Source organism: Gracilinanus agilis, chromosome 2 (genome assembly GCF_016433145.1).
Source record: "Gracilinanus agilis isolate LMUSP501 chromosome 2, AgileGrace, whole genome shotgun sequence".
NCBI classification, from domain to species: Eukaryota; Metazoa; Chordata; class Mammalia; order Didelphimorphia; family Didelphidae; genus Gracilinanus; species Gracilinanus agilis.
In genome coordinates this window covers 106,477,003-106,496,643 of record NC_058131.1, presented here as the reverse complement: position 1 = coordinate 106,496,643, position 19,641 = coordinate 106,477,003, and the positions used below count along the sequence as shown (strand labels likewise).

Here is a 19,641-nt window from a genome sequence, read left to right as displayed (position 1 = left end):
AAAAATATTTCTCATAACGTATCCATCTCTCAGGCAGTGGATAGCATATTTCATCATCAGTCTTCTGTAATCATGGTTGTTGTTTGATAAGAATTCAGAACAATAGTATTCCAGTCACATTTATATACCATAAATTGTTCATTAGTTACCCAGTTTATGGGTATTCTCTCTTAGCTTCCTATTTCCTACCGCCTCAAAAACAGCCATAAATATTTGTACATACTTAGAATTTTTTTTTTTGCTTAGAAACAATCCCTCCTTTAATCGACTTGCCTTCTAATTCCCCTTTTTCCCTCAAAAAATTTGATTAAAATTTTTGGTTAAGATATATTTCTATATCTACCTGTGTGCATGTTCTCTCTCTTTAAACTAGTATATATGGAGAGGTTCAAGTATCATCTGCTTTCCTTCACCCTCTCCTTGTTTGCATAGATTTCTGATTACCATGCTTTGTTTTTGGACTTTGTATTTGGACTCCCTCTACAACCCCTGATGATATTATTATAGTTCATAGGGAACATATATATCATCTTTCCATACTCAAATGTAAACAGTCTATTATTTAGTCCCTTATCCTTGTCCACTTGTGTTTACCTTTTTCTATTTCTTTTCACTCCTGTGTTTGAACCTTCAAATTTCTACACAGCTCTGACCTTTTCATCAGGAATGCTTGGAAGTCCCTCTATTTCATAAAGTTCCTTTTACCCTGTAGCATTATCCTCATTTTTGCTAGGTAAGTTATTTTTTACTTTAAAGCCAATAGCTTTTGCCTTTTGGAATATTGTATTTTGTACTCTTTTAAGTTGGTGATTGCTAAATCATGTGAAGTCCTGATGGTGGCTTCTTAGTACTTGAAATCTTTATGGGTGCTTGAAATATTTTTCCTTTGACCTAGAAACATTTAATTTGGGCTATGATGTTCCTGGGAGTTTTAATTTTGGGGGTGACCAGTCGATTCTTTCTATTTTTGCTTTGCCTCCTGGGGAGTTTTAAGATTTCTTGAAAGTCTTTTTGTACTTTTTTTTTTTTGGCCATGGCATTTGAATAGTCGAGTAATTCTTCATTTTTTTCCTCCTATCTATTTTCCAGGTCTCCTTTGCAGGGGTAGGTAAGATGATAGAAGTGAAACCTAGCTCAGCAACTTGGTTTGAGCTACATTTCTGTTGGCTTCTGAGTTACCTCTTTTTTTTGGTAAACTACCCAGGTTTTCCCTACTTGGTAACTCAGCTGCCTTGCACAGGTCCTCTTCTTAGTCCTCTGAATTTGTAACTGGGAACTTGGTCATGGGTCTTAAAGCTGCCATTTCTGCTGGATGAAATGTTTCTATAACAGACCACAGGGGAAGAAGGGATAATGTAGAGGAAAAATCTTGCTACTCGGTGGTAACCAAGAAAGGCTCTAGGGTCTCTTTCTCTTTCGAAACTGCCTAGAGACCATGACAACCTCCAGGTTTGAATGCTCCTTTTAAGCATAATTAATTTGTTTCTAATTGATTGTTCTCTTCTTGATTCACTCTAAGAGGTATTCATTATTGATAAAGGGGTTAGGACACAGAATCTATATAAAGATTAAACAAGAGATTCCCAACAAAGTTTAGTAGCAAGAGAGAGAAAATAACTTTAGACAATATAAAACGAGAATCTACTTGCCAAGACAAACCTAGGAATTATATGAACACAATTTTAAAATATTTCACACAAAGTCAGATCTAAACAAATGGAAAAGTATTAATTGCTCATGCCTGGCTAATATAATGAAAATATCATCTTTATCCAAATTAATAATTAATAAATCATTTATTCAGTACCATACCAAGCTACCAAATAATTATTGTATTAAACTAGAAAAATAATAAAATTCATCTGTAAGAACAAAAGGTCAAAGAATATCAAAGGAATTAATGAAAAAAAAGTAAAGGAAGGTAGCCTATCAATACCAGATCTCAAACTGTAATTATAATGCAATAACCCTCAAAACAGCCTGATATTAGCTAAGAAATAGAATGGTAGATCAGTAGAATAGATTAGGGTAAATGACTTTAGCAACCTAGTGTTTAATAAATCCAAAAGACCTTAGCTTTTGGGCTAAGAATTCACTATTAAGAAAAATTGCTGGGAATTGGAAAACAATATAGCAGAAACTAGGTATAGATCAATATCTCACATCCTTTTCTAAGATACAATCAAAATAGGTATATGATTTAGATAAATAGTGATACCATAAATAAATTAGGGATACATAGAATAGTTTGAATAGTTTACCTGGCTGATCTAAGAAGGAAAAAATTATTTCCAAATGTGATAGAAAGGTATTCTAAGATATAAAATGAATAATTTTGATTATATTAAATTTAAAAGCTGTATCAGAACTAATGTAACCAAGATTAGAAGGGAAACTAAACTGGAAAAATTTTTTATTGCAAATTTCTCTGATAAAGGTCTACTTTCTCAAATCTATAGAGAATATTCAAGAATACAAGCCATTTCCTAATTGACAAATGGACAAAGGATATGAACAAGCAATTTTCAGTTGAAATCAAAACTATCAATAATCATATGAAATAATGTTCTAACTCACTCTTGATTAGAGACACTGAGGTATCACCTCACACTATCAGATTGGCTAGTATGACAGTAAAGGAAAATGAAAAATGTTGGAGGGGATGTGGCAAAATTGGAAAATTAATGCATTGTTGGTGGAGTTGTGAATTTTCTGGAGGGCAATTTGTAAGTATGCCCAAAGGTCATTAAAACTGTGCATACCCTTTGATCCTGTAGTGCCACTCCTGGGTCTATATCCCAAAGAGATAATAAAAAAGAGGGAAAGGATCTACTTGGACAAAAATATTTATAGCAGCTCTTTTTGTAGTGGCAAAGAATTGGAAATTGAGAAGATACTCATTAATTGGGGAATAACTAAACAAATTGTGGTACATGTTGGTGATGGAATACTATTGTGCTAATGTTATGGGGTTACAACCAGATGTTGTAGGGGTACAATGGCGAACCCCTGAGTTCGGGAAGGATACCTTTTGCAAGAATGCAAGACACTGAAACTTAGCTTAAAAGTAAAACAAGTAAGATAGAATTATTGGCCAGCAAGATGGCATGAATGGAACAGTGTGTGTGTGTGTGTGTGTGTGTGTGTGTGTGTGTGTGTGTGTGTGTGTGTGTGTGTGTGTGTGTGTGTGTGTTGCTCCCAGAATGCTTTAGTTCAGGGGTTTTTATACCCTTTACAATAGTGAGTACATGATGTTATGTTACGGTGTGGACGTGACTAGAGTGGCAAGCACTTAGGCATTCGGTGGAATGTTTGGTCATCTGACAGGGGTCTGCCTGAAGACCCTCAAGCTTTAGGGAACAGAGGATGCCTGAGATACAGTCTGATGGTATCTAGGTGTAGTCTGGAGGTGTATCTCTTTGTCCATCTCAACTTAAAGGATGATCCAGAGATGATAGTAATCTGGGGGTCTTAAAGACACTATTAGATGTTCTTGGGTTAGAGTCACAAGGACAGAAAGGAGCAAGAGAATTTCCTTGTTTACAGTTTTTTGCCTGAGTTAAATGTTACAGTGTCTGTGCCATCTCTGTACAATGCCCATGCCATCTCCCTTCCATGCCCATGCCACTATGAGAAATGATAAGCAGGATAATTTCAGAAAAAGCTGTTAAGAATGAAGTGATGCAAAGTGAAATAAGCAGAAGCAGAAGAACATTGTACATAGTAACAGCAATATGATGTTCGGCTGTGAAAACTTGGCTACTCTGAGCAATGCAATGATCTGGGACAAAATCTTGAAAGACTTATGACAGGGGATGGATGATATTTGCTTCCAGAGAAAGAATTGTTGGAGCTAAATGGATGCATATCAAAGCATACTATGTTTTACGTCAGTGTATTTACAGTTTTATTTTGGGGTTTTGGTTTTGTGTGAGTGTGCTCTTACAACAATGACCAGTATGGAAGTATGTTTTGCATGATGATACATGTATGGCTCAGATCAAATTGCTTACCATTTCCGAGTTGGGGGGAAGGGAAAGGAGAGGAGATGATTTGGATCTTAAAATTTTGGAAAGAGTATGTTGAAAATTATTATTACATATAATTGGGAAAGTATCTTTGAATTAAAAAATTAAACAGATTAAAATTGATCATATGAAACTACTTCAATTGAGGTAAAGATGAAACCTGTTCCTAACCCTTTTCCTTAGGGGAAGCTATTGGCACAGTTGCCATAACACTGGGCCTGGAACCAGGATGATCTGAGTTCAAATATGGGCCCAGAAACTTACTAGCATTGTGATCCTGGGCAAGTCACTTGATCTCAGGCTGCCTCAGTTTACTCATCTGGGAAGTGGGGGTAATAATGGCACCTATATCTCAGTATTGTTGGGGTTAAATGAGAAATTTTTTGAAAAGTGCTATGTATGGTTCCTGACACATAGTAGGTACTATATAATGCTTATTTCCTTCCCTTTTGAAAATTATTAGAATTGTATGTAAGATTTTGTTTTGGGAACACTGGGTACATTAAAAGGAAAAAAATTATTTCTAAGATAAATGTTTTATGGATTTTTTTGTTGTTACCTTTCTAAATCTATATAACTAATGATATTAACAATAGCTCATATTTTAAATACACCAGAACGGTATTAATGATATAACCCTTCTCTTTATAAAAAATATGTAAACATTATAAACAGCCATTGTTTTCTGCTAAAGTATTTGTTTATTTCTTACAGTAATCCTAAATCAGAGAGTCAGCGAGTAAATAAAAAAGTCAACAATGATGCCTCACTTAGAATTCAAAATTTATCCATTTTGGTGAGACAAATCAAATCTTATTACCAGGTAAGGAACTCTTTAGCTATTACCTTTTTTAAAATATTTAGTAGATTAATTTAAATATGTTCAAATTATTTCATAAACTTAACTTTTAATGTCATCCATTTTATATTGATAATAATATACTATCAATTTAATATTGACATAATAGTGATATAATCAAAGATATTGTCATTTATGAATTCTTTTATTTCTTATTTATATCTTCAGTGCTCAGTATAGTGCCTGGAAAATAGGAGGCAATTATTGAATTATTAAACTGGATTCTATGAAAATTAACTTTGTTGACTTAAGTATAAGGAGAGAATATTTGAAGTACTTAGAATAATATATTTTAAATTAAATAATTGAATTTGCATCTAAATATGCAAATGTATACAGTATGTTGTTGTTATTTGAGACAGCTATACAGATAGAGCTGACTTCTGCCACCTTGGAAAAACACAGAACCACTAAAGTAGTCATAAAAACTAAATCTTTAATCAGAATAAGAGACAAGACCTTAATAATTGGCCACCACACAAAGACAAGGGCTTAATATCACTCAGAGCCAAAGCTCTGGGGCTCTGGGGGGACAGTGTTTCTGGGAAATTCACCACCAAAGATGATTTTCCAAAAAGCAGTTGAACTTGGGGGTCTTATACTTTTTGGGGAATTCAGGACAGAAAATATACACTGACTTAGATACAAGCAGGCTTGGGAAAGAGGCTGTAGCCATATGCTGGGGCACCAGGGCGTGGCCTAGGATATGATGGAAGAAACTTCTAGGACAAAAAGGGTGATTGAGGACTTGAACATTTCTATCACTCCTATTCAGAATACTTAATGGATGCTTGGTGATCCATTGTTCAGTCTGAAACAAGGCCAATTTGGGACTTCACCTAAAGGCAAGTTCCCTAGGGACTGGGGCAAACTTGGAGCTCCCCAAAACCCTAAACCAGGAAGTTTCAGGTTTCAGGAACTACCTCTGACATCCTCCTTTTGTGACCCTGGGTTACAGAGAAAGTGCAGACCTACTTTGGTGTTTCCTTACTTGAGTGTTCTCTCTGCTAATGGAGACAGACAACATGCCAGGCTGTGAACTCACTGGTTAAAACTTATGTTTATCTCTGATATTCTCCTTTTTCTTTATCTTTGACATGCTCCCTTTTCTTTTCTAACTGCCAAAAGACAGTTTGAAAGCAGGGGAAAATGATGGAAGCAGCTGAATGAAGTTATTAGATTGGTGGTTTCCAAATTTTCTTGACGAAACAGCCATAGCAGTTTTAAAAAGTAGCCACATATTAACTATATATTTTTAATTATTTATAAATTATTTACCAAAACTTCAATTCTGGTAATTATGTGTATTATAAAAATAAGCATTAAGAAAGAATGAGATATAGGTAAAATAATAATTTGATCCTAGAGTTCTCTAATAGGAGTTTATTGTGTAGAGAGGGAAGTGACATGATTAGATCTTTGCTTTAGAAACCTCATTTTGGCAGCCATGTGGAGACTATAACAGAGGAGAGAGGCAAGAAAATGAGAAACCAACTAAAAAGCACTGCAATGGTCTAGACAACTTCTCAGTAATGTGATCAACAAGATGAAGTCCTAGAAATTTCCTCAAGTTTAACACTGAAAAACTCTTCCCCCACTCTCCTACCCCCCAAAGCAATTATGCATTAGGTAAAAAACAGTTACAGTTATCTTCATAGACCGAGACAACAAGAAACATGAAAAACTCAGAGAGAACCTTAAAAAATAGAGAATGTTAATCCCTAACTGCCTCATTGAGGTACCTTCCCCAGTGCTTCCTCCCATCCCCATTCCGGAAGAGAACACAATCTGATACCAAGTCTGGGTCAGTAGTTTGCTGATTGATGCTATCTCTTCCAGTTTACCTTGTTCTCCTATTCTTACTCCACTTACTATTCTGCAGTCACAAATTAACAGAACTCCTTCTGGGGTGGGGAGAAGATAAAAAGCTATAGGAAGGATAGAGCATGTTCTGCCAAGGGCAGCATAAGAACTAAAAACAGTAGAGGGAACTGGGTTAGGAAGCTAGTTTGAGTGTGAGGCTGCATCAGGCCTGAAAGGAAGGGCACAAGTAGTTGGCTACTGTTCTATCTCCGTAGAAGCCTCTTGGAGCAGAGTCCAAGGCCAGCGAAATGTGAATTCCATAGCATGAAAGGAAGCTTGGAAAATTTTGAGGTTTTGTACAAATAAAACCGATGCAACCAAAATTAGAAGGGAAGCAACAGATTGGGAAAAACCAATATAACAAAATTAAAAAAACAGATTATAACAAAAACCTCTGACAAAGATCTAGTTTCTCAAATTTATAAGGAGCTAAGTCAATTGTTCAAAAAATCAAGTCATTCCCCAATTGATAAATGGTCAAGGGACATGAATAGGCAGTTTTCAGATAAAGAAAACAAAACTATCAATAAGCACATGAAAAAGTGTTCTAAATCTCTCATTATTAGATAAATGTAAATCAAAACAACTCCTGAAGTACCACCTCATACTTAGCAGATCGGCCAATATGACAGTAAAGGAAAATAAAGGTTGGAGGGGATGTGGCAAAACTGGGACATTAAAGCATTGCTGGTGGAGTTGTGAATTAATCCAACTATTCTAGAAGGCAATTTGAAATTATGCCAAAAGGGCTTTAAAAGAATGCATGCCCTTTGATCCATCAGTACCACTACTGGGTTTGTATCTCAAGGAGATAAAAAAAGGAGAAAGGATCTATTTATACAAAAAAATTTATAGCAGTGCTTTTTGCAGTGACAAAAAATTGGAAAATGAGAGGATGTCCCTTGATTGGGGAGTGGCTGAACAAATTGTGGTATATGATGGTGATGAAATATTACAGTGCTGTAAGGAATGAAGAACTGCTTGATTTCTATATGAACTGGAAGGACCTACATGAACTGAAATGGAGTATAATAAGCAGGACCCAGGAGAACATTATGCACAGTAACTGAAATGTGGGATAATCAAATGTAATAGACTTTGCTACTGATAGCTATGCAATGAACCAGTATAGTTCTGAGGAACTTGCAAGAAAGGATGCTATCCACATGTAGAGAAAGAATTGTGGAAGTAGAAATGCAAAAGAAAAACATGATTTATCACTTGTTTGCTTGGGTATATGATGGGTATATGATTTGGGTTTTAGGTTTTAAAAGATTATTACAAAAATGAATAATATGGAAATAGATGGTGAGTGATAATGTATAACCCAGTGGAATTGCTTGTCAGCTCTGGGAGGGGAGAGGGAAGAGGGGAAGAAGAGAACATAAATCATGTAACCATGTAAAAATATTTTTAAAATAAATGAATAAATTTTAAAAAATTTATGTGAGAAGGCAAAAGAAAAGCAAAAGGGAAAAGGAAGGTATTAAAATTATTTCAGGGAGAAAAAGAAAAAAAGAAAGAGACTCAAAACCTAGAACCACTAGCAAATCGATCAGGAGGGAAGAAATTAAAATAGATCAGAAGATACTATCAATACTTGATGAGATTGAAGACATTGTGGAATCCTTAGAAAACATGGAACCACAGCAGGATGTTCCTAAGTGATTCAACTGAGAAATAAAAATCTTGAAAAAGGAGGCAACAAATGACCAAATTTATGGACTGTGAAGGAGAAATAATTGGCAAAAGAGAAACTTGAATCTACAATGGCAAGTTTCTCCAAAGAAGCCAAAGAGAAAACAACTGATTGAGAATATAAATATACTGAAATGATAGGGAGGCAGAGCCAAGATGGTGGAATAGGGAAGAACTTGGTCAAGCTCTCCCAAATTCTCTTCCTGATAGTGCTATCCCAAATTGAATTCTGGAGTGGAAGAGTTAACAAAAGGTCAATTGAAACAATTTTCTCTACCAAGATAGCTTAGGAGGTCAGCACTAAAGGTTTGTTTCACAAGGGTGATAGTCGCAATCCTTGCAGCATGGACAGTCACAGTGTGGCACCAGCAGAAGACTTTGAGGAGAGTACAGTGGTGGCAGTAGCATCATTAGGAGCTCTCAGCCCTCAAGTGGTTGAGGATTTGAACAATTGGTTGGAAGGAACTTGCAGGAGATTCTTTGCTGGCACTGGACTCAGGACTCTGTTGCATTGCCCATGTTCTGGGTTGTAGTCCCAGGGCAGAAAGGAGTGATAAGCATTTAAAGCAGGCGAACAGATGTAGTTGCTCTTCCAGGACAAAGAAGAATGTGATAATTCAGAAGTGTAGGGACCGTGATCTCAATTCCAAGGCAGAGTAGAATACTAGCAATTGAGCCTATAGGAGAGTAGGTCACAGTCTTAGGGCCAAGAGGAGAGCTAGTGCTGGTGATTACAAGTCCCTTCCTAGTCAAAGACCAGAGAACCAGTCAGGAGAGCAATCACCACATCTTTCCTTAGATCATTACACCTTAGAAGTGCTGAAAATCTATAGACCCCCAGAGCTAGATCTGAAAACACCATAAGAAGGTTCTAAAGCTTGAGATAATGCCCCCTTCATCCTGGGAGCAAAGCCCAAGACATAGAGTTAAAAGACAAGAAATAGACTGGAAAAATGAGTCAAACAAGTTACTATGGAGACAGGGAAGATCAAGACACAAACCCAAAAGACAGTGATGTCAAAGCAGTTACAAGCAAAGCCTCAAAGAAAAATGTGAATTGGAGATGAGCCCAAGAAGAATTTCTTAAAGAATTAAGGAATTTTAAGAACCAAAGAAGAAAGGTAAAAGAAAGTTAGAAAAAGGAATGAGTGATACAAGAAAATTAAGAAAAGAGTTAACAGCCAGGTAAAATAGGGACAGAGAGACAATTGCAGAAAAGAACACATTAAAAAAAAAAAAAACAGAATTGACCAAATGGTAAAAGAGGCACAAAAATCCACTGAAGAAAAGAACTCTTTCTTAAGAAATATAATTGACCAAATGGAAAAAGAAGTAGAGAGCACATTGAAGAATTCTCTTAGAAATTAGAATTGAGCAAGTAAAAGCTATTTAACTCCATGAAACACCAAAAAAATAAAACAATGAAAAGAATAAAACAATCTCATGGGAAAAAATTGACCTGGAAAACAGATCCAGGAGAAATAATTTTTTTCCTTCTTAGTAATGTTTTATTTTTTCCTAGTCATATATGAAAACAATTTTTAGCATTCATTTTCTAACATTCTGAATTCTAAAATCTCTCCCTCCTCTTCCCTGAGAAGGCAAGCAATTTTGATATTGGTTATAGATTACTATCATAAAAATTTCCACACTTGTCTTTTTTTTCATCGTGAGTCCTTTGGGGTTGTCTAGTATCATTGTATTATAGAGAATAGCCAAATCATTTACATTTGTTCATGGTACAATATTGCTATTACTATATACAGTGTTGTTCTGGTTATGCTCACTTCACTCTGTAAAGTTCATATAAGTCTTTCTATGTTTTTTTATAATCCTCCTGCTTTGTTATATCTTATAGCACAGTAGTGTTCTGTACAATCATATACCACAACTTGTTCAACTATTCCCCATTTGTTGGGTACCTCCTCAATTATCAATTCTTTAAAGCTACCATAAAAAAAAAAAGCTGCTATAACATTTTTGTATAAATTGGTCCTTTTCCTTTTTAAAAAAGTCTATTTGGGATAAAGACCTACTAGTGGTATTGCTGGATCAAAGGGTATACACAATTTTATAGTTCTTTCTACATAGTTCCAAATTGCTCTGCAGAAGGGTTGGATCATGTCATGACTCTAGCACCAAAACATTGTCCCAGTTTTCCCATATCCCCTCCAACATTTATGATTTTTACTTTTCTATCATAATTAGCTATTCTGATAGGTCAGGAGATAGAATTTAAGATCATTTGACTACCATAAAGTCATGATCAAAGAAAAAAATCTCAGACATATTTCAAGAAACTATAAAGGAAAGGTGCCCTAATAGCTTGGATCCAAGGACTAAAATGGATATTTAATTAATCTACCCATCACCCTCTGAAAGAGGTCTCAAAATGAAAAATCCCAAGAATATTATAGCCAAATTCCAGAGCTCTAACATCAAGAAGAAAATATTGCAAGCTGTCAGAAATGATTTATATATTAGGCATCCATAATCGGGATCATACATATAGGACTGGAGGATTTGGAATATGATATTCTGGTGGGCAAAGGAACTAGGATTACAACTAAGAATCACCTAACCCAGAAAAACAGTATAATCTTTAATAAAAATGGATATTTAATGAAATAAAGGACTTTAAACATTCCTGATGAAAAGATTGGAACTGAATAGAAAATTTGACTTTCCAAATATAAGACTCAAGAGAAGCATAACAAAGTAAACAGAAATGAGGAATTATAAGAGATTTAATAAAATTAAACTGTTTACAGTCTTACATAGGAAGATAATACTTATTACTTTTAAGAACTTTACCATTATTAGGATAGTTAGAAGGAATATACATAGCCAGAGGGGGCAAAGTGAGTTGACTATAATGGGATGTTTTTTTAAAAAAAATTTAAGAAAGAGGTTTGCACTGGTAAAAAGGGAAAGGGAGAGCTAGAATAGAGAAAATTATCTCACAAAAAAAGTGGTGGGAAAGGATGAGCCTTTATAAGGGAAGGTTTTTATGGTGGGTAATGCTTGAACCTTACTCTCATTGTGATTGGCTGAAAGAATATAATGTACACGTTTGGTTATAGAAATCTATCTTTTCATGCAGGGGAATAGAAGAAGGAGGTTAGAGAAGGGGAGGGGGATTGATAGAAGAGAGGACAGAGTAAGGAAGCTAAGGATCAGAAGTAAAACAAACTTTTGAGAATGGATAGGATAAAAAAAGAGGGTAAATGGGGAGAGGGGAATAGGATGGAGAGAACTGTGTTTGTCTTAAATTCAGGGAAGTGTCTAGCAGACTCCCTATGGACATGTGGGAGACTTTGAGACTACATTACCCATGATTCCAATGGGTCTTAGGGCGTGGGAACGTCAAAGGTCCCCAGGCAGGGGGCAGTTTAAATGAGAGGAGGACCAAAAGAATGCCTCTTGATCTTGCTGAGGAGCTGATGTACGGGGGGAGAGGATGGGCTCGGGAGGAGAGGATGGGCTAATCTAAAAGCTAGGCAGGCGCGGTCATATATATTTTACCAACATGGCCATGGCTTTAATTAAACTACTAATTTCTCTTATTATATCAGTCTTTATCGTAAAAACTATAGAGTAAATAATCATAATTGAATAGCATAATTATGCAGAAAATGAAAATAAATAACAGTGAGATTGGATTAAAAGCCAGAATCAAATGTTATATTGTTTATAAGAAGCACACTTGAAACAGAGAGACACACATACACATTGTAAAAGTAAGGGACTGGAGCAAACGCTATTATGTATGCTTCAGCTGATGTTAAAAAAAAATAAGGGTTAACAATCTATTTAAACCAAGCAAAAAACTGCTTGAACACATGGGCTGATGGGGATATTATTGGGGACGTAGCTAAGCAATAACTCTAGTCCAACCATCAATAATATGAAATTAAGTCTTGATCAATGATATATGTAAAACCCAGTGGAATTGTGCGTTGGCTACAGGGGGTGGGGGAGTTTAGGGGAGAGGGAAAGAACATGAAATATATAACTATGGGAAAATCTTCAAAATAGAAAAATTTAAATTAAAAAAAAAATAAAAAAAACGAGCAGAAGTAAAAATAGACCTAATTAAAAGAGATAAGCCAGGAAACCATATTTTGCTAAGAGGACTAAAAATGATGTAGTAAATGTGGCAAAAAAAAAAGATGACATACTAAACATAAACCAAAGGATGTGGCATCCAAATTCTTCAAGGAAAAGTTAAATTATTTACAGAAGGAATTAAACAGAAAAAGGAGCTTCAACTTTCCCCTCTCAGAACTAGATAAATCTAACCATAAAATAAACAAGTTAAGATGAATAGAATTTTAGAAAAGTTAGATATGATAGACCTCTGGGAAAAATTGAATGGGAATAAAAACGAATATACCTTTTTTCATATGTCCATTGCACCTTCACAGAATTGACATTATTAGGGCATAAAAACCTCACCGTCAAATGCAGAAATATTAAATGCATCCTTTTAAGACCATAATGCAATAAAAATTAAATTCAATAAAAGGCCATGTAAATATTGATTAAAAATTGATTGGAAACTAATCTAGTTTTAAAGAATGAGTGAGTCAGAGAAACAATATTTTCATTAAAGAGAATGACAACAATGAGACAACATATTAGAATTCATGGGATGTAGCCAAAGCAGTGCTTGGGGGTGTTATAAGTAAGCGACAGCCAGCTAAAAACCTCCGTTAACTGTCTGACCCCCATTTTCACATTCTAGAATCTTATCTTCCTACAACTCTACCCTGAAGACCAAACCCACATGCTATAACTTCTCCTATAATAGAGGAAATGTATATATCAGTAACATAAAAAGCAGATCAGTGAATTGGGCATTCAATTAAAATAACTATAGAATGAACAAATTTTAAATCCCTGAACAAAAATTTGGAAATCCTCAAAATTTAGGGAGAAATTAATAAAACTGAAAGAAAACCTTTCTACTAGGTGGTTGCATTATGAAAAGAAAAATCAATAAAATAGATAAACCATTGATTAATTTGATTTTTTTAAAAGAAAGAAAACCAAATTACCCATATTAAAAATGAAAAACATGAATTTACCACCAATGAAGTTGAAATTAAAGCAATTATTAGGAGCTAATTTATCCAATTAGATACTCAGTTGATAGAGTACAGGGCCCGAAGTGGAGAAGACTTGAGTTCAGATTTGACCTCAGGCACTTACTTAGCTGTGTAACCCTGAGCCAGTCACTTAAGTAAGTTTACCTCAGTATCCTCATGTATATATGAGCTCGAGAAGGTGATGGCAAACTACTTAAGTATCTTTGCCAAGAAAACACCAAGTGAAGTTATAAAGAATCAAACATGACTGAAATACCTGAACAACAACTTGCCCAATTATATAACAGTAAATCTGACTCTGACAATCTTGAGTAAAATGGGTGAACATTTACAAAAATATAAATTGCCCAGATTAATAGAAGGAAATATAGAATACATAAATAACTCTGACTTAGAAAAAGAAATTGAAGAAGTCATCAGTAAGCTCCGTAAAAATACCTAGAACCAGATGGATTCATAAGTGAAAACTCCCAAACATTTAAAGAACAATGAATCTTTTGGAGCAACTAGTTAAATAGCTCAGTGGATTGAGAGCCAGGCCAGTGAAATCTGGCCTTAATCACTTGCTAGCTTGTGTTACTCTGGGCAAGTCACTTAACCCCCATTGCCTACCACTCTCCTGCCATGGAACCAATTCTTAGTATTTATTATAAGAGAGGATGGTGAGGGTTATGGGGTGGGGGAGAATAATTGTCTAGCCCTTGACTAATCTTTTGACTTGGAACCAATACTTTGTGTCAATTCTAAGACAGAAGCTGAGTGTATATATACAAAATATACATGCATATTTCTAAAAGAAATCACTAAACAAATGTTCAATCTCACATCATTTGGAGATTGAAAAATCACCATAAATGTTTTAAAAATAGGTTTTTGTTACTAGACTAACTCAATATATATTTATCGAAATGAAAATACTAAAAAATATTTTTAATTCACCTGAAAAATACAACCAAATGGCATTGTCAGGAGAGAAAGGGACATATTCTGAAGATATTCAAAGGTGAAATCCATAGGCCTTGACCACAGTTTGGATATGGCAGCTAAGGTGTAGAGAAGAGGTTTTGAGCCTGAGGGCCTGGAAGGATGATGTTATTCTCTATCAAAACAAGAAATGTAGGAGGAGAGAAGATTTAAGGGGAAAGATGAGTTTCATTTTGGATATAGTGAGTTTATGATGTCTACTGGACTTAAGTTGGAAATTTCCAAAAGGCTGTTGAAGATACAAGCTTGCAAGTAAGCAGAGAATTTGGGGTTGGAGAGGTAGATTTGAGAATCATTAGCTTAGAAATGATTATTAAATTTATGGGAGCTAATGTGTAAGGCACATTAGTGAATAGAGTGCTGGTTTGGAGTGAGGAGGAACTTATTCAAATCTGGCCTCAGACTCTCACTACCTTTATGACCTTGAGCAAATCACTAACCTTTGCCTTCATCCACTGGAGAAGGAAATGTCAAACCACATCAGTATCTTTGCTCAAAAAAATCTCATGGGGAATCATGAAGTGTTGGACTAAACAACAGTGTACAAGGCAGTGTGTTAGACAGGGGATACAAAGACAAAATGAGAAGTTTATATAGTCTACTGGGGAATATACTCTAGGGATCATAGTGATAATAGGTTTTGGAGCTATAGAAAATCTTCTGCCCCAACTTCTTTAGTTTATAGTTAATGAAACTGAGATCCAGTGATGTGAAACAATTTAAATAGACACATTGGTAGCAAGTTACAGAATATTGACAGGCAACATTTGAGCTGCACTTTGAAAAAAGTAGGGATTCTAGGAGTTAAGGGGGAGATTATGTTTCAGACATGGGACCACTTGTGCAAAAAATCAGCAGTAAAAGATTAAACATTGTGTAGGCAACAACTAATAAGCTACATGGAATGTAATGGAGAGTTTGAAAGGGAATAATATAAAATAAGATGGAGAAAGTAGAAGAATGCTAGTTTGTGGAGTGCTTCTATAGTCAAAAAATCACTTCGGGAGTTAAGGCAATGAGGCTATCAGATCTTATACTTTAGGAATAATACTAGTTTGGCCTTTCTATAAAGGATGGATTGAAAATGGGAAAGAAAGTGTCAGAAATGTTTCAAATAGCTCAAGTCAAAGGTGGTTAAGACCCTAAATAGAACAGGACTATTTAGGAAAAACAGTTCTAATAAGTAGTTTAAATATTTCCATTATAATGTTTATTTACATTTGTAAAGTTTGGATTTTTAACCAATAAATGAAACCATTTTTCTGGGAATAACATTTGTTTATTAAAACAACAAAGAATGGCTCTCTCACCTCTTTATTTTTATTTTTATTTTTCATTTTTTAATTTAGAATATTTTTTCTCTCATCTCTTTAAGCAAAAAGAGCTCAAGTAAGTCCTGTCTCTTGCTTATACTTTGTGATTGGCCTGACATCCCCCTTAGAACCTCCCCTGCAGGTGAATATTTTGAGAGAGGAGGTGGACTTAGAGACCTAACCTCCTCCCTCATTAGTCCTTTTCTGAAGAAGTGAGTCTTACATGGAATAAACCCACACAAGCTTTCCCCAACCAAAGTAAAGTTAGAACTTTCTGACTTCCTTTACCCAAAGGAGAGTTCTTGTTTACAGATAAATAAGGAGCAGCTCTCCACCCTGCCTCTAACAAAAAGCCAGCCTAGTGAGATGCTGTGAGGCCAGGAGCAAATTACTTTAGCCTGGAAGCTGACTGACTTGAAATATGAGATATAAGAAAGGTTTCAAATAGAAATTATTAGAATTCAACATTAGTTTTCCTCACATTATTAATTGGCTTAAGTTCTTTTTTCCATAGTTAATGCAAAGATAGAATTGTCGAAACCATGTCTAAACCTTGTCAAATTTCAAATTATAATTGTTCAAATTAGAAAATTTTATTACACTTAAATTTTAACTATTTTGATGGTTATATGGATTTTCTACAAGTTTCTGTCAAGATTCCAAAAGTCTTTTGTTTTGACTGTTCAGAGTTAGAAATGAAATATCTAATTGTTTGGATTAAAATTTTGAAATGAGAGTATCTTTCTTAGATGGGATCATAATGCAAAAGTCTCTCTTTATAGAAAGATTTTTCAGAAAAATAGAAATTTATGTTATACTTTAATATAGTTATTAGAGGGAAAATCTATTTTATTTGAAAAATGATTGTAAGTTTTAAAAATGTTTTTGTTTTTCTATTTTTCCTTTTTATAAATAAAATTCGAGTATGAAAAAAACCCCAATTATACATGTCCTACAAGTATTCTAATCTTGTCACCAATTTTTTATTTAGTGTTTCTGTATAAGGAGTATTTAGCTGAAATTGCTTTCATATAATAATTCAAGCCAAGTAACTTTTGTAATATTTGTGATTAGAGTTAGTAAATAATATTTTTATAATGGAAAATTTATCTAAGCAATAAGATTTTTGAACAGTATATTTTTGCTTTTTGTCTCACATTGGGTGAAAGCAACTCAATTTTTTGTCTAGAGGTGGCATATTTAACTGATAAATTCTCTTTCTGGGTAAAAATGCTTTAGTCAATAGTAATAGCTTAGTGAAAACTACTGTTTGGTGTAGTAAGATTGACTAAATCCCAAGTCCTTATTAGAAGGGAAAATGTACTCCTTTAAACACATCTGCTTTACATAATTAAAATAATAATGGTCTTCATCAGTAGAGCCTATTGAGAATTTAAGTTCCTCATTCAGCTGGAAAAAATAGCTTATCTCTTGAAGAAGAAATAGTTTATAATTAAGAAATATAAATATTCATTAGGGAGTCTGCATTTATAAGGTCACTAAAATTAAAAACAAAAGCATAGTCCTTTAGTTTAGCTCAGTTGATACAGAAAAAGGGTAGATTTTCATTTTTTGTCAGATTAACATCTCTTATAACAAGCAAAATTTAAAGTACGAGTAGAATTATGTTCCTCTGAAACCACATCCATATATTATTATATTACAAATATCACATATGTTTTGGGTACTTTCCCCAATGTAGCTTTTTTTTTTAACATTCCCTTAATTTTTTTATTCCTACATATTTATAAAACAGTGATTTGATTCTCCTTATCTGTGCTTATTCATAACTAGCATTTATATGGTGCTTTAAGATTGTAACTCATAACCTTTGTTAAACTCATTTGAACATCACAATAACTTTTTGTAAGGTGGATTTTATTCTTTTTTTACTGAATAAACTGATGCAGAGAGATTTGTTTAGGATCACATTTCATTGTCTGGGATAGGATTTAAACTTGGGTCTATTTAACTCCCAAGTTTAGCATCTATTCACTCTGTCTCCAGTTTAATTCTATTTGTTTTAGATTAATCACATTTTTAACCTTATTAGAAGAGAACATTGTTCATTATAATTTGGTGTTACTTGTCCTGATAACATCAAATCTGTGTTGGCAAACTTATCCTCAGTCTTCTATTTTCAGTTTTCTCTTTTCACAGGTCAGTGACTTGACTACATAAACATTTCGGCCAAATTGCCCCTTTGGCTGTTTCCAAAACTCATATTCCTGGTCCTGTTTCTGTGACTTTAAAAGACTGAGTCTAGTGTGTCTAAAATACGTTTTTGCATTTCCTCTGCTAGCTACTTAGTTTTTTTCAAGGCTTCACTCATGTGCCATCTCCCATGAGAAGACTTTCTAGGTTCTCCTAGATCAGTGATGGCAAACTACGGCCAGAGGGCCAGATGTGGCCCTTTGAAATGTTCTATCCGGGCTTCCTGAAATATTTTATCCGGCCACACTCCATTATTCCTAATCTGACAAATACATTGAGTAGGATACAATACAATGAAACTTCCAAAGAGTTGCCTTAGAAACAGACTGACAGATGAGCATTTCCTTTCCTTTGGCCCCCTCTTTAAAAAGTTTGCCCATTACTGTCCTGGATTGTTCTCTTAATCTTCAAATTAGTCGATATTTAGTCACTTGTGTATGTGTATTTTCTCAGTAAAATTAAGCTTCTTCAGGATAGACTTTTGGTTTTATATTTTTGACCCCAGGACAGTGCTTTGTTGCTTAATCAATATTTGTTGAGTTTTACTGAATTGTCTTCCTTATGTTATTCAATACAACTTCCTTTTAGTCTTCTTTGTATATTCTCCTTATTTTTTATTGTTTACTCCCTGGAGAGGTATAGACAAAAAACTAGGCCAGGCCATTTTTAGCCTTTGAACTGTAAGGGTTTTGATGGCTATAGAATCTGACAGTGCATTTCAGTATGGAAGGTAGGCAAAGGCATCTGCAGTACTTTGTTTTCAACCTTTTCTTTGAATAGTTTTACAATAGTTTTAGCTTTTGTCATTTATATTAGTACTTGTTTTTGTTTTTTGTTTTTATTTTAAACCCTTAACTTCTGTGTATTGACTTATAGGTGGAAGAGTGGTAAGGGTAGGCAATGGGGGTCAAGTGACTTGCTCAGGGTCACACAGCTGGGAAGTGTCTGAGGCTGGATTTGAACCTAGGACCTCCTGTCTCTAGGCCTGGCTCTCAATCCACTGAGCTACCCAGCTGCCCCCTATTAGTACTTGTTTTATTTTTATTTTTAGAAAAATTTTCCATGGTTACATGATTCATGTTTTTACTTTCCCCTTCACCTCCTCAAACCTCCCGCCTTCCCCCCCATAGCTAACTTGTATCTCCCCTGGTTTTAACATGTGTCATCAATCAAGACTTATTTACATATTATTGATAGTTGCATTGGTGTTGTCCTTTCGGGTCTATATCCCCAGTCATGTCCTCATCAACCCAAGTGTTCAAGCAGTTGTTTTTCTTCTGTGTTTCCTCTCCTGTGTAGTTCTTCCTTTGAATGTGGGTAGCATTCTTTTCCATAAATCCCTCAGAATTGTCTTGGGTCATTGCATTGCTGCCAGTACAGAAGTCCATTACATTAGATTTTACCACAGTGTACAATGTTCTCCTGGCTCTGCTCCTTTCTGCATCAATTCCTGGAGGTCTTTCCAGTTCACATGGAATTCCTCCAGTTCATTATTCCTTTGAGCACAATAGTATTCCATCACTAGCATATACCACAATTTCTTCAGCCATTCCCCAATTGAAGGGCAAACC

General features: G+C 34.8%; 1 protein-coding gene across 1 annotated transcript in view; it reads left to right on the top strand.

Moving 5' to 3' along the window:
• The window catches only part of CCDC88A (coiled-coil domain containing 88A), a 164,472-nt gene that overhangs the window by 26,187 nt on the left and 118,644 nt on the right, over nucleotides 1-19,641 (top strand). The window contains exon 3 of the mRNA XM_044663347.1: nucleotides 4,743-4,851. Within this exon, the coding sequence (XP_044519282.1) occupies nucleotides 4,743-4,851 (109 nt within the window). The remainder of the gene's footprint in view (nucleotides 1-4,742; nucleotides 4,852-19,641) is intronic.